The 16,211-nt window shown below is 33.0% G+C and overlaps 2 protein-coding genes across 2 annotated transcripts; one reads left to right on the top strand and one right to left on the bottom strand.

The window, feature by feature from the left end:
- The first annotated feature begins 2,884 nt into the window (after positions 1-2,884).
- LOC120273103 (peroxiredoxin-2F, mitochondrial) lies at positions 2,885-9,443 on the top strand. The gene is made up of 5 exons (XM_039279753.1): positions 2,885-3,235; positions 3,323-3,352; positions 4,962-5,120; positions 7,837-7,931; positions 9,085-9,443. The coding sequence occupies exons 1-5, from the start codon at positions 3,053-3,055 to the stop codon at positions 9,188-9,190; spliced, it is 573 nt and encodes a 190-aa protein (XP_039135687.1). The 5' UTR covers positions 2,885-3,052; the 3' UTR covers positions 9,191-9,443.
- A 1,929-nt stretch (positions 9,444-11,372) lies between these two features.
- Positions 11,373-16,152, bottom strand: LOC120273384 (ATP-dependent Clp protease ATP-binding subunit CLPT1, chloroplastic-like). Its single transcript, XM_039280009.1, has 6 exons — positions 15,929-16,152; positions 15,808-15,846; positions 15,590-15,699; positions 12,505-12,684; positions 11,904-12,035; positions 11,373-11,809 (listed from the first exon to the last, which is right to left on the bottom strand). The coding sequence occupies exons 1-6, from the start codon at positions 16,111-16,113 to the stop codon at positions 11,805-11,807; spliced, it is 651 nt and encodes a 216-aa protein (XP_039135943.1). The 5' UTR covers positions 16,114-16,152; the 3' UTR covers positions 11,373-11,804.
- Between the last annotated feature and the right edge of the window lie 59 nt (positions 16,153-16,211).

Here is a 16,211-nt window from a genome sequence, read left to right as displayed (position 1 = left end):
CAATAAAGTGTTGTTTAATGAATCATTATAATGCCGAGCTCAATTTGATTCAAACTCAATAATCATTTAAGGTAAAAAAATTTATAATTCAAGCCAAGCATTTAAACATATATTAAAAGGTTATGTAATATTTTTGTGACACATTATTATTAATAATTCCATAAATGAACATGTTAGCAATACTATAAATGATTCTATTAATAATTCTTATAAATGATTTTTGTAAATGAGTTTATTGATAATGTTATTAATGAGCCTCTTAATGATTCTCATAAATTAGCATTTAATGATACTATAAACAAGTTGGCCACGAGGCTCAATGAGTCAAGTTTGGTAGCATTCAAGATTGACTCGTTTATCTTATGAGCTTAGCAATCGACTCATTACTTTAATAAACAAGCCAATCCAAGCTTTTAAGCTTTTAACAACCACATTTGTTCATTTACAGACTTTAGTAAACCGGGCTTCCCACGTCCACACTTCTTGAGCTTGGAAAACATTCAAGCTTGACTCGTTTATCTTATGAGCTTAGCAATTGACTCATTTATTTTAATAAATAAGCCAATCCAAGCTTTCGAGCTTTTAACGACCGCATTAGTTCATTTACAGACTTTAGTAAATCGGGCTTCCCATGTCCACACTTCTTGAGCTTCGAAAACAAGACTCCCTCATGTCCACGCTTCTTGAGCTTGGGAAGTGATCATACCTTAACACCTTGCTTGGATGGAGTGTAATGAAGGTTCATAAGGTAAGGTAAGATAAGGGAAGGTAAAGGTTGAACAAGAAGGTTATGCAACTTTTTTTAAGGTTTGTGCTAATATTATCAAAATATCTTTTAAATCTTAAATATTATATAATGAAGTTTATGCTTGATGTCACTTGTGCTTCAATGTTGGGTATCCTAAATTAAGAAACATAAAATAATATTACCAAAATAAAATGCTTACCCTTTGGAAAAAAGTATTACTTGCTTAATTCAAAAAAGTAATAAATTAAAACAAAAAACAAAAAACACTGGTCATTGTTGTCCATAATAAATCAAAATACACATACACTATGTTTTATCAAAATAAAACAAAATTCACATTGTTTCATCAAAATATTCAGAGTACACATTATTTCATCAAGTTAAAACAAAATACACTTAAAGCAAAGTACATATTGCTTCATCAAATTGAAGCAAAAAATGCTTAGCATTTGGGGATGAACCATTGTTTTGTCAATATGCATCCATCAACTACTACAAAAACTACAAAAATGATGTTATGATTTAAATAAATATGTCTCAAAATTATTCAATGTTGGCAAGGAAGAAGATGTTAACCTTCCACTTTAAATTTGTGGCTCTTGATCATGGCCCATCAACCTTAGTAATATAGACTTATGATGCTCATTCGGGCATCTAATGAAACCTTCCAACACCTTGGGATTCTAAAATTGTCTTTTATGCTATTGTTAGGAAATTGATTAATCAGCATTGACCACACGTATGGCTGAACCTAATTGTCAAAAATATCCATATGAAGTTTTGTTTAGGAGTTTGTAGAAGCTTTTGAAGGATACTGCCACTTTTTGTGTAATGATGCATTTTATTTGTGCTCCAGATATCATTTTTGTGATGATTTATTTGGAGAGAATCTATATTTTATGAAATCTTTGCAGGTAACTAGCATTCATTTATTTCTAAGATCTCCATTGGGTTCCATGCAACCAAATTGATTGCTTATTACCTTATAATTTATGGGGTTTTCCAAAAAAAAAAAAATGTATTTACTTATGGGATGATTCTGATTGAGTGAATTACATATAGATATCAACAATAATTAGGTTTGTTCACATGCCAGATGTCAAAATTGATATAATACAGATCTGATAAAACTTCAAAATTTTTGTGCACAACTGGTCATGTTCAAGTGGTGAATTCCATGTTTGGATTTATACCTCGACATGGTGTGTTACATTGGACTTATGAAGACCTTAACCTTTAATTGATCTTGAAACCTTCCTTTACAAAAATGATCTCCAGCCATCAGAAATCACTGTACAAGCAAGACAAGGATTCAACACAAGAGCAAACTATTATCCAAATAAAACATTAAACAAACTATTCTCCTAAATGATTCAGCACAAGATGCTATAATTCTTAACAGTACAAATGAGATTAGCTAAGTTACAAACAAGACAAACTACTAATTCAAGAACAAATTGCAGAAATTATTACCTAAATCTGAAAACCAAGTTGATTTGCAACCCTAAAAGCTGAAATTATCACCTTCAAAAGCTTGATATACTACTCCAAAACCAAATTGAAAACCAAACAAAAAATCAAGAAAGAAATAGAGATTCATCAAAGAAGAGAAAAACCAAAACATGAACAATAAAACAAGGAAAAATTTACTCATTGGAGGTTTAACGAATCTCAAATGAGACATTCCGACAGATCACTGGAGAAGGGAGGAAGAGAGAAAGCTCTCAAGGTAAGGGTTTGGTTTTTCTATCATTCATTTCCATCATGTAATAAAAGAGTATGTTAGGTTATTACAATATTACAATAAAGGCATTTTTATCTAAAAAATATTAACTTTTCTCAATTCTCCAATTTAGAGAGCTGAGAAGTGGGGATAAAATGGGGTGTTTTTAACCCTCCATTTACCTCTCAACCCCTTACCCCTCTCTATCAATGACCAAAAAATCTATTAGTAGCAGGATCCTGATTAGAACCCTTCGCAAGTGATGAGAGTTATAATAATCATAGGTGATGGCACATTTCTGGAATTATAAGTAGTGATTGTGTACGAGTGGTTTCACCATATGTGTGATGACCCCACCTCACTTATTTCACTAAGACTTGTCTATATCATTGCCTTTCTTAACAGCCCCTCCCTCTACCCCTCAGCCTAAACTAGAGTTCAAAGAACCCTCACCTCCTTTCCCCCCTCTCAACCCTTCTCCCCAAGCAAAGCTTTTAGGCATCTCCTTGGGACCTTGAATAGAAACTCATTCATCCTTAAACCCTAGAGCTTTGCTTCTGAGATTCGATCATCGCATAGCTATGGCATCGGCGTTGATGAGAACGAGGGCATTGAGGTCGGCCCTCAGCCGAGCATACGCGTCCCTCGCCATTGGCTCCGACCTCGTCTCCGCCGCCCCTGGAGTTGCCCTCCAGAAGGCTCGGTCCTGGGATGAAGGCGTCTCTTCCAAGTTCTCCACCACTCCTCTCAAGGACATCTTCAAGGTTTCACCTTTTCACCTTCTAGACATTGCTTCCTGTTTCGTAACTATTGGTTGTTGTTGGAGTTCATGTCCTTGCTTTCTTTTGCAGGGGAAGAAGGTTGTTATCTTTGGATTGCCTGTGAGTTCCTCTTTCTTGATTTCCTATTTGTATGTATTTTTTTTAATGTTGTTTGTTGATTCATTTGATTTCACTGGTGAAGCAGTGTTTTTGGTTCTTCTTTAATTAGCGTTTTATTCTTTTAATTTGTTGTGATTGGTGTTTTCTGGTTTCTTGGATCATTTGATTGATGAAACCCTTGTTCAGAATAAGATGTATCTTGGTTAGGATCAAACGAGGTGATTTTGTTTTAAATTTGAGAACTTTTTAGGGAGTTTGTGTATCCGCAATGCAACTAAGATATTCAGGGTTGGTTGATAACTGGCTTGGTCATGGGAAGGTTTAAGTCTGGCATAGTTGTTTAACAGTTGTAAAGGCATACAAAAGAATATCACTTGTTTTGTTTCTTCTTTAATTTTTGTTTTATGATTTTTTTTATCCATTTTGTCAGATGCTTTGCTGGTTTCTTGGACACTTGACAAATGTAACCCTTGTCTAGAACAAGGTGTAGTTTGGTTAGGATCAAATGAGGCGATTTTTGTTTTAAATTTGAGATATTTTTATGAAATTTTTGGATGTGGAATGTGACTTGAGTTATTTGGCTTCGTCATCAGAAAGCTTAGGATCGTTTTGAGTTTTTCAAGCTGGCTTTATCATGGTATAGGCTTTTAACAGATTTTCAGGCATACAAAAGAATGTAACTTATGATGAATTCAACACTGATGTCATGGGATATCGTATTTCACAATCAATTTCGAACACTCCTTATGTATCATTTTATGGTTATTGACTGTGTGTAGCTATAAATGGAAAGATTTCTTCTTTGCTTATTGCATTTTCTTTATTTTTTTATTATGGTTTTTTGTTTTCTTTTAATCTTTTGAATTTTTCATGTTATAAATTTTGTGAATTAAAATATGGACATCAAATTGAGGCTCGCACTAGAATGTCTAAGCATGGAAACACAGAGAGGCAAATGTTGGTGAAGGATTGAAACCAAAATTAACCTTGGACTTTATGGAATCAAAAGTTTGTTGCTCTTCTATTCACTGAAATAGATACTAGTATATAAGGCTTCCGAATACACTGCCTCATTATACGCGAGCTATTTTGCTCAACTTCAAAGACCTATCTTGATTGAATGGTTTTAAAATAAGACCATTTATCATCTTGTTTTTTAAAGAATGAAGGTTTTTTTTATAAGAAAATTACTTTTCACACTTTAAGTGGCCAAATGTAAATTATAATAGGCCAACTTCAGATGGCTTTATCTAGAACGTTGCTGATATAAGTAAGTAATCTGAAATGATGTGGCTGAGAAATTATACTGATGTTTGAGAAAGTTCTTAAGTTTTCCTTTATTTTCTAATGGTTCCCTGTGAGGGTTTCAAAACCATTCCATAATTCATTCCATACTCTTATCAGTTGTTATTTTACACTTTATTTGAGATCCACTGTGATTTTTGGTTTGTATGCAGAGATTCCTATGGTATTGCAGACTTTCTTTTCTGCAGTAGACTTCTATATTTCTTTTAGTTTTGAGTCTGCCTTGATTGTTATTTATTGTACTCTTGTCTTCATTATGTTATTTTAGTGATGCATGAGTTAATGCTTTAAGCTCTATTTACAGGGAGCATTCACAGGTGTTTGCTCAACACAGCACATTCCAAGCTACAAGAACAACATCGACAAGTTTAAAGCTAAAGGGATTGATTCTGTGATTTGTGTTGCTGTTAATGATCCTTATGCTTTGAACGGTTGGGCAGAGAAACTCCAAGCCAAGGAAGCAGTAAGTATTTTGTTTTCTCCTTTTGTCTTTGTTCTACAGTCCCTTGCAAGTTGAATTTCTATATTTACTGGAGTGATTTATACCGACCTGCTTACAATTTTTCAAAAATCAAAAAGCATGATTGAGATTTTTTTTTTCTTTTACCGTCCTTTTTGATTTATAAGTTCTTTTGGGTCAGTACAAAACCTTTAGGCATAGAGTAACAAGTTCCTATAAGTGATTTGGTGAAATTTTGCTGTATGTACATGTGTGTTACATGTTTGTGCTTCTATGAACATCCAAGTTTTGACCTTATCAGTTTATCAATGGGCTAAGAATCTTATCCGATCTGCCCAAAAAGCAAGTTGACCCAACCAGTTAACGTGTTTATAAACTTTATTATCACCCATCTTGACCCGTTTAACTCATGTAGCTCATCTCACTTGATTTAATTAGTAAGAAGTAAAAAGTTATAAAACCTTTAACAAGTCAATTTTTCACAATGACGTCATCTTAAAATATAAATATTTGAAATTTATAAAATATTTCACTAACTATTTTTTTATAAATTAAAAATAGTAAAATCAATACAATTATTTATCATATAGGGGTCCCAAGGGGGTTGGGGGTTACGCTTGTGGCCTGATACAATGCCAAGAGATAAGTCAACTTGTTTAGGCCCAAAACCAGTTAACAAGCGTCAGGTCATAAATTGACATCTACATAATCTATGTATGTTATGCACTATATATATGTATATATGTATATATTCTATTTATAGAAGCAGTACTATTTTCTGCCAATAAAAAATCATTTTATTCACTTGTCTTTTTGCCCTCTTTGCATAATTTTAGGGTTGTGCATTCAGCTATTTGAGTTATAATTGCAGTGAATGACCAAATAAGTAACAGCCCAATTATTTTAATAATCAACCATTAGCCAAAATTATAAAGTACTCAATGAATTGCACTAAGAAAGCTTTGATTATTTGATAATGAAATGCGTGAAAATAAAAAAAATAAAAAAAACATATTTTCATTCTATATTTTTATATCTATCCAACTAAAAATATGAGACCAAATAAATAAATAAATGGCATCAAGACTACCAAGATTTAAAAAAAAAAAAAACAAATAGTAGTTTGTTTTTTAGTTGATTGAGGTTTTGACTGTTTGAGTGTGTCCAAGGGCCTGAGGCGCTGATTCTGGTTGTGGAAATTTTTTCATAAAAAAAGAAAAAAAGGGAACAAAAATAAATAATTGAAAAAACCAGTTTGGTTTGTTTGCTTATTTAGTTAACTGAACTGTTTGCAGACCCACACATTATATGAGTGCAACTATTCAATGAGATAGGTCAAGTTTTTGCTTCTTTAATTCACTAATAAATACTCCCTTCTTGGAAGCTCAACTTTTTTTTAGAATTAAGAGTTGATTTTAAGCTCGTGTATTTCACTTCCGCCGATGTTACTTGTTAGATACAATTGAACATATCAGAGATGCATGAGCTGAGGAACTTTTTGAAGTTGAACTTTCTTTTTCTGCTTGACTGTAGAAAATGATTTCTAAATTCTCCTTTTTTTTTTCTTGATAATAGAAAATGGGTTCTAACTTCTTAAGCAAAAGTTTTTATTTTTTCAATACTCCCGAATACACTCCCCTTGTATAAGTAATCAAAAAAGTATCTTCCACTCCCTTTTAGCATTTTATCTACCAATTCTTGCTGTTGCTATCACCTCTTCTGATCCTTTTTTTTTCTTGAACCCTCACTTTGGGAGCTCTAACTACCCAGCCTTTTGTTGACTATTACTCTTGACACTGTTAAAATTATCATGTTAATTTTCTCTTTTGCTTATCAAGCTATTCTTTTGCACTTTGTTCAATCTACTGTGTGTTCTAGCTTCATGTGCCATATTTAAATCATAATCATCATATTCATCTTTCATAAAAGGTTTTGAGTAAGTGGAATTAAGAGAAAAAACTTTTGCTTATTCTTTCAAAAACAAGCAATCCTAAAGCTTGCTCTTGGAGCAACTAATGCCCTTAATAATCTTAACTTTTCTTTAATTGTTAATGGTTGAACTTTTGTTTTCTCTTTTGTTTTTCTATGTCATGAAACTTAAAAAGCAACTTGTGCTTCCAAAATAATGAATTGCCATAACTTGGTTTAAGTACTTAAAATAGAAGGTTTATTTTTGCAACAGTGATGGATTTAATTTAGCAAATATTTAAAGATCAAGTGATATATATATATATATGTATATATATATATATATATTTATTTGCATCAACTAATTGGGCATAAGGGTGAAAGTACATACTGCTAGGCTGCTTATTGGCAATTTCGTTTGTTGGTTTTGAGGTGAGAAAATGGCCTTTTGGCATCATGGGTGTCTTATAATGGACTGCTCACTTGTTTTTTCAGGATTTTTTGTAGTGTTATCTCCATGCAAGTTTGTTGATGGGGAACTTTTGGAGGAATCCAAAATAAATAACCCACCAACAGAATTATGTTGAAAAGATGATGGGATAAATATTACTTTTCTGAAGTAGATATGGTCTCCATGACTGAGCTATATATTAATATGTCTGCAAACTGGTCTTCAAGGGATGTATTGGCTGCTTAGAAGTGTTTTAATTGGTTGCCTTCTCTCATGGATGCATAGATTTTTGTTTGGAGCAGGTTTAGGCTCTTACTTCCAAAATTGTTGCTATGAAGCTGATGATGTTGGTTTTCACAGATTGAATTTTACGGTGACTTTGATGGAAGCTTCCACAAAAGCTTGGATTTAGATTTAGATCTCTCAGGCGCATTGCTCGGCCACCGTTCTCAAAGGTGTGTCCTACTGTTGCCGATATGTTATTTGAAGTGTACTTTATATGTTTTCTAGTTAGTAAAGCATCTTTATTTTGCCAAATCAAAACTTTTCCCCATATCAGTGCATTTTGCTTGTTTTACCTGATGAAAATGTAATATTTGTCCTCTTTGGAGTATGGGAAATTAAGAGAAATATAGGTGCATTAGTTCCCTTTCGATTGTCTAGCGCATCACCCCAAAAGTTGCCTCTTGAACATTGTACTCTTGATGGTGTGTATGTTTTCCATGAGCAGTCTTCTTTTCTGTTGTGAACTCACCAGAACAATGTCGAACATTGTTTACATGGTCTGCAAGTCACTTCTTTAACTTTTATCCTCAGCCTTATCAACATTCTAAATCAAAGAATTTCAAACGTAAAATCCGTGTTATTAAAAGCTCATCAAGTGCTCACTTGAGCGCCCAAGCAAGGTGAGGCAAGCGCCTCATAACCTGCTGGGCAAAGAGCCATCAAAGAAGCACTGTCTAAGCAAGCGCAGGGCAAAAAAAAAAAATTCAAGAAAAGCCTTGCTTGTGTTAGTTTTCTCTTCTTTTTTTTACAGTTTTTTAAATGCTTTTTAGGAAACTATATTATAGAGTAATAAATGTTGTTTAGGAAATGTTAACAGTTATACTTGGAAAATGTAGTTTTCTATTTTTTGAAATAAATTAAGATAACGTTTTGGAATATAGAGACTTTTTAGGAGAGAACAAAACAAAGAATTTTTTTTTAAAAAAAAAGAAACTTTGTAAGAAAACTAAAGTAAAAACTAACAAAGTTAGATGATGATTAGATTAGAATTAAGATTCTAAATTAAGTTTTACGTACTAAAATTGAAAGTTTAGATTGTCTTTTATGGTTTTATGCTAATGATTTTATTTTGGATCTTTAATATTTTAATAGATGATTATTATATTAATTTAAGTTCAATCTTATGCAATTTAATATTATTTTCTATATTTATTTTGTTTTTTTATTTTTTAAATAGCACTTAATATTGCTCAGGCGAGCATCTCATGTAATTTACATTCTCATTGTCTCAATGGCGTTTAGTGCTTTTAATTACGCTGATGTAAATACATCCTTTTCTTGTACAGTTTTATTTACTATGAATCCAATTTTTTGTTTTAATAGATGGTCGGCTTATGTTGTCGATGGAAATGTTAAAGCTCTCAATGTTGAGAAAGTGCCGTCAGAATTCAAAGTTTCCGGTGGAGATGTGATTTTGGACCAGATTTGATTTGATTTGATCTCAACGTAAACTTCAAAATTTTCTACACTCCCAAATAAATATTTTCATGAGAATGATCCCCGCTAAATAAACGAACTTTATATTCGAAGTTGTTTGTTGAAGTGCATCTCTAAACACTGTTTGCCGGCTAATGTGGTGGATTTTCTATGTATTAAAACTTAGTTGTTTTTCTATGAGGAGAATACATGACTACTTTTTATGGAATGAAATCAAGGGCTTACTGCTTAGATGTTGATGATGATGATGATGATGTCATGCAGCTTCTTGCAGATTGATTACAATTTCAGAATGCATTTCACTATCTAGTAAGATCTCTATCCCTTTCTCTGTCTCACTAGATCTTGATCCAAATTTTTGTTCTCCTTTGCTTGTATTTGCCTCAAATCCTGAGGATCAAGCATTGAAGAAATGTATAGAGATAGTATGAGAACAATTGAATGAGAATGAGGTGTGTAAAATTGCTTGAAGTGTGTCCTGCATTCAAAGTGCTTCCCTTGTTTAATCCCCAACAAGAAGTAATGGAGAAAAAGGCAAGTCAATGGCTTCAAGGTCAATTGGTATTCATTTTAGTAATTAAAAGTGGTTATAGGATGGAGGAGAGGCCATGGATGAAGATGGCGAAGGGAAATAGGTAGAGGTGATGGACGGAGTTAGGCCCCACCCCACAAATATGTTTTACAAAATCCCTATATAATAAAAAAATTATATAATAGTATTATTAATTAAAAAAATCGTTATTACGAACCCCATTTTACAAAATTCCTTTATATAATATAAAAATTATACAATAGTTTTATTAATTTATTTTTATTTTTCTCTAAAATTTTTTTTTTTTTTTGCCCACAAACTTTTTTGGGTCCACCCCTAGTAGAGGTCGAAGAGAAATTTCGGATGGAGATGGAGAAAAAACATGTGAAATATGAAGATGAAGGTAGAGAAGGTAAAGAACGACAAACATGGAAGAAACCATGGATGGAGATGGAGGTGGAGATGGAGAAGGTGATGAAGACAGAAAAGAAGAGAAATTAAATACTTTTTATACTGCCACTACCAAGGATAGAGATGATGACACAATCAAAAGAGAAGAAAAAAACCAATAATTTTTTAGTCTATTAATATCAAATCTTTTGCTCATTCAAACTGAGAGCACAAATGAGTTGAGCCATTAATTTCTCATTTACGCACACTTCCAACCTGACTTGTCCATTTGTAAAAAAATAATATATATATATATATATATATATTTTTATGCCGACACGATAAATCATACCACATCAACACAGAATTAATGAAAAAAATCTCACAAATTCATTTTAAAGAAATTATTTTCCAATTGACAACCTTAGTCACATTGATTAGACATGTCAACATCCACATAAACTTTGAATATTTATCTCATCATTAATAAATTTTAACAAAATACAATTACATGGAGTTTTGCAATGCGGGTGCCATGTAAATAACATGGGCCACAGTGAACTTGAAATGCATGGCGCAAGAAAGGATAGCAAATATCCCTAAACTTAACCGATACTTGAGTTTGACTAGAGAAATCTGTTTTGACCAAGTTTCATGTTAGATTTGAGTAAAACCCAATAACCATGAAATGAGGGTGGAACGAGTATGGGGAATTTGATATCCGACTTAAACCCAAACTCGACCCAAAAAATAAAATATTATAAATACCCTTATTATATATATATATATATACATATGCACTAGGATGACAAATATCCCACAACTTTATTGTTTTATATTTATATTTTCAATTTTTATTTTTTATATTATAAGTGTTTTGTCAAAAAATTATATTTATCATAGTTTTATAATATATTTTTTTTATTAAATATTTTAAAATAGAGGCAGGGCTGATATCCCCATGAGTACCCTAATCTATTGGTTCAGGTGGGACAGGTTTTAAAAACACATTTGAATCATAGGTTATAACTTCAACTCTTTTTTTTTAATTCAAAATGGATTTTAAAAATGCAAGAATTTTTGGGTATTTGAAAATCTACAGGGAACATGAGCCCAGGCCCTTTTAATTAGAACTATAAACTCTAAATATAAAGATATTTTTAGCAAAACATATGTATTTCCTTTCTCACAAGATCTCATTAGACCTAAATATAAGATCAATAAAAATTTACAATCACTACATAACAATACATAACAAACATTCCAAGGTATGCAGACAAGTCTGAACATTGTAAAATTCAACAAAACAAGTACATGCACAAAACCACCAGATCCTAAACTTTCCAAAGTTTGCACTGGTGAGACAAACAGAGAATGAAAACTATCACTTCCTGGTTTGAATTCAATCAACAGCACATAGTGATTTATCAATAATGTTATATCAATGGGCAATGGACAAAGACCGAGTTCGTTATCAAGAATTTTGTCAAGAAAACATACAAATTGCATTAGGTTTTCAATCTCGTAAACCAAACACGCAAGAATTTTGCTGATGTCGTATTGATGGCTTAGCGCAAACTAAACCATCATGATTTACCTCGCAATAAGATCGTAAACCTCCAAAAATAATTATGCCAAGCAAAGACTGGCACAAGGGCTGTGCTTCAAATGGCGAATAACCAGATCAACCTAAAAAATTCAAAGAATTGTCAGTGGTAAATACGGTATTTTTATTTTTATTTTTATTTGATTGAACATAAGAAGGGTCACGGAGTGTCAATACTTAAAAATTTGGCCAATTCACTTGCTTTCTCGTCGTTGAAACCAAGAGCGGCAAGTATCTTATGACCAGCAGATTCTTTCTCAGACCATATACCAAGTAGCATATGTGTTGTCGTTATTTCTCCATCTTTACCTGTATTTAGAAATGGTACATATATAAAGGAAATCATTAATAAGGCAGTAAAGTCATAGATATCTCTCAGGTGTAGATTTAATATTAAAAATTAAAAAAGAATTAAAAAATAACTACACTACCCTCAACTTTTCAAGACTGATTTTTCTTAAAATTCTCAATCACTTACGAGAATGATAAAGTACAAAGCCACAGAAGTAAATGAAGAACCATGACATTGGGGAATAGATGCCTTCTATGATTTAACTCTAAATAAGAATGCCACTCAATGATCATAATAACGATAAACCAGGAAGTGGCAAACAAGTTCTCATTTCAGTACCAAAGTTAACTGGGAGAAACCTAACTCTGATATGGATATCAGCTAAGCAGCTTGCAAGCAGAATTTAGTGAAAAGAAACTTCCCAAACCATATATTCAGAGGAAAATTATATTGTTAGATATTGTGGCCAATGTAAGTCATTTTTACCTGATTTGATCTTCTCATCAACAGCCCAATCTAATGCCCTCTGAGCTGGTTCGGTCAAGGGTGGATGTTCTGGACTAAAAAAGTATAGGTCTGATTTTCCAAGCAAATTCACAGTTTCCTCTCGTACTTTGAAAAGTGTGATTCCATTTGCTCTGAGAAACTTTGCTGCTTCACTAGTACCTATAACAAAGGCAATGGAGAACCCCTCAATAAGAATATTACTGAAATGGCAGCAATGAAATTGTAACAGAAACAATAATCATTTTGAAAAATCAAATGGGAACTTTGGCTGCAGAACATTTAATATAGCATGTCTTCATTTAAAACAAAAAAAAAGCCAACACCACCACCACTTTCTAAGGCTGAAAATTTATTCACTTAACATTGGTGATTGGTCAATCTATAAAGAGAGGCCAAACTATGTGCTTATAACTTCCTCATTATTTCTGAAATTGTTAAAAATCCTAATGAGTTTGACATGATAATACAAGATCTAGTCAGCTTTGAAAAAAATGAAAGTGACAAGAAAAATTACATTTTTTTTTTCAATCAAAATTTAGAAGTTTGTGGATGACAACAAGCAACTTCCAAGTGAAACTAGGCTCTAAGAAAACCTAAATAATATCAGAGCTGACAAAATCTTTAAGAGATGGTGTTGCATGAACTTCAGTTTTCAGCATAAAATGGGCATACTACAATGACTAGATGCTAGTTGGTATGCAGAAAGACCTGCCTATTTTACCTGAAATAAATTAACTTTTAACTATGTCCAGCCTTCAAATTTTTACTCAATTAATTTGAAGTAAAAACAAAGATGGCATGTAGGATCAATTAATATTATAAATTCATCCCACAAGTTCATGACGCACACAAAAGATGCCAAAGATCTTTTTCCACCCTTGTCCTCCATACAAAATCAGCAGAACTTTTGATGTTCAAGCAGTTGCAATGCATATTAGGTGAATTATTCTCGCACGACACTTAAACAGCAAACTAACACACACACAGGTATTTAATAAATCTCAATATTATAAAGAATCATATCCATCCCACAAGCTCATGATGCACTAAAAGATGCTAAAGATCTTTTCCATCTGTTCTCCGTACAAAATCAGCACAATGCTTGATGTACGAGCAGTTGGAACACATTTAGGGTGGAATTATTCCCACGAATGCTTAAACAGCACACTAAGACTCATACAGGCATTCAATAAAAACCTCTTAAGTAGACGCATCTATATATCACAAAATAGTTTCCAGATACATGTACTCAGACATACACACTCACAGAAAATTTTTTAATTGAATTCATGAACTTCTAATGCATACTTTACTGACTGTTACAATTATATAACTTGAAAATTTTGCAATTGAAACCATTTTAATACTTTTTGACATTGTGACTTGTTATATTTTATATTTTATACTAGTGGGCCCTATTTGGATGCTATATAAGTTTAAGGGCCTTACACAAAAAAATCTCAAGACTTAGTGACTCAACCCCTATACTTATATATAAACTCATTACACTTTTATCACACAACCAATGTGGGACTATATTTCCAACACCCTCCCTCAAATTCAACTAGGTCATTTTTTTTTCCAATTTGAACTTGCTTAGATTTGTACACCAAAAGTCTGTTTTTACCATAACTTGTACACTACGTTGTGTCTCAGAGGTCCTACACACATGGACTTGTACACTACTTGTGTCTCAGAAGTCCTACTCATATGGACTTGTACACTACTTGTATCTCAAAGGTCCTTTTTTTTAATATATATATATATATATATATTAGGCTCCACTATATTGCTCTGATACCATATTAGATTTTATATTTGTACTAGTAGGCCTTATATGGGTGCTATATAAGTTTAGGGGTCTTACACTAAAAAGTCTCAAGACTTAATGGCTCAACCCCTATACGTATATATAAACTCATTACACTTCTATCACACTACCAATGTGAGACTACATTTCCAACATGACTCGAGTCACAGACCTAACAACAATTCTTGGCTCATCATTTGCACAACTAAAATGGGTGAACTTAAATGTGAACCCTCAATGGTCCAAAGACTCCAAACATAATGGGACAAAAAGAAAAGAACAGTGCTTAATAAATTGATTTGTTGTTGAATAAGATCACAAGAGTGTATGGCGAAACTTGGCAGTCTTAGATTATTGGGTGAATAATAAAAAATAAAACCAAATGATGAAAGAAAAAATTATAAGGTAACAGATGATGAAGGACTTCTTACAGAGAATATATGAAAAAAGTAAAAAGGTAATAAGGTCACCCACAATATCACACACAAATAGCATCATTCTTTCTAGATTGAGTCTCCTCATAGCAATGACTACACTAAGCTAGTTCTTCGGCCACATTAAGGTAGCAAAATCTTTCCTTTTCTCTGTATTTATATGTCCAAACACAGCAATCAACAGCTTCAGCAAATAAAGAAAAGGAGGAGGAAAATTTATCTAAAAACATTAATATGACAAAGAACAACGTCGCCATAGAAACCAAAGGCGTATTCAAGAATGAGACACAAATATGCAAACCCTCAAGTAAAAAATTTTAATAAGATCACCACACTATCACACAAAATTCATCTCATCCTTTCTAGATTCAGTCTCCTTCGTGCAATGCCACACTAAGCTAGTTTCTTCTGGTAAGTTAAGAAAAAAAAAAATCTTCTCTTTTCTGCATATTTATTTACTGAAACTTTATCTAAAAACAAAGATATGAAAAAAAACGAAGCAAAACTAAAAACTAAAGAAGCATTCAACAATGAGACATAAATAAAATAACATCCAACTAAGAATCACACACTAGCACACATCTCATCACTTCTAGATACAAAACTCATCCTTGCAATGTCTACAGGCAAGTTAAGCCAGGAAATACTTCCCTTTCCTGTGTATTTCTGTATCCAAACACAAAAATCAACAAAAATATCAAAAGAAAAAGGAAAACTTTTATCACAAAACAAGAACAACAGAAACATAGATACAACAAAGAACAACATGCTACCCTAAAAATCAAACAAGCATTCAACAACGAGACAAAAATATACTAACCCTCAACTAAGATCCCCATAAGAAGAGCCTCAGTTCCAGTGTTAGGGTATTTAAGCTTCCTAGCTTCAAGCTCAGCCATGCCAAACGACTTAATCGCCCTCGCAGACCACCTAATTCCCAAATCAAAACCCCAAAATTGAATCCCTAAACAAAGAATCCCAAAAATATCCATCCATCCAGATGAAAATTGCAAAATATACATATATATAGTTTCCTACTTGGGGATCTTCTCTGCGGAGGCGGCTCTCTCCGGCTTTCTGCGAAAAAGATCAAAGCTTTCAACAAGGAAACAGAGAAAGGAAGCAAGAAAAGAGTATAGATTTAAGGATTGAAGCTTACGCAGTGGGGAGCATAGAGAGGACCATGGTGGTGATGGTTCGGCGGGGAGTTAGGGAGAGCGGGCGACGCAGGGTTCTGAGGCGGAGGCGAAGAGGATGGGAGAGAGAGGAGGGGAAGTAGGGCTTGGAGGACGAAGGGGAGAATGAGGTTGGGATTGGGAGAGCAGAGAGAGCTCGAGAAGCCATGGCTTTCTCTTTCTTCTTCTTCTTGGCTTTGGTTTTTTCAGTGCTTCATCTGGTTTGCTATATCCAGTGAATTATTATTGAGTTTTATTATTGTACAA

The sequence above is a fragment of the Dioscorea cayenensis genome, chromosome 12 (genome assembly GCF_009730915.1).
Source record: "Dioscorea cayenensis subsp. rotundata cultivar TDr96_F1 chromosome 12, TDr96_F1_v2_PseudoChromosome.rev07_lg8_w22 25.fasta, whole genome shotgun sequence".
NCBI lineage: Eukaryota > Viridiplantae > Streptophyta > Magnoliopsida > Dioscoreales > Dioscoreaceae > Dioscorea > Dioscorea cayenensis.
This window is presented reverse-complemented; position numbering and strand designations above follow the sequence as displayed.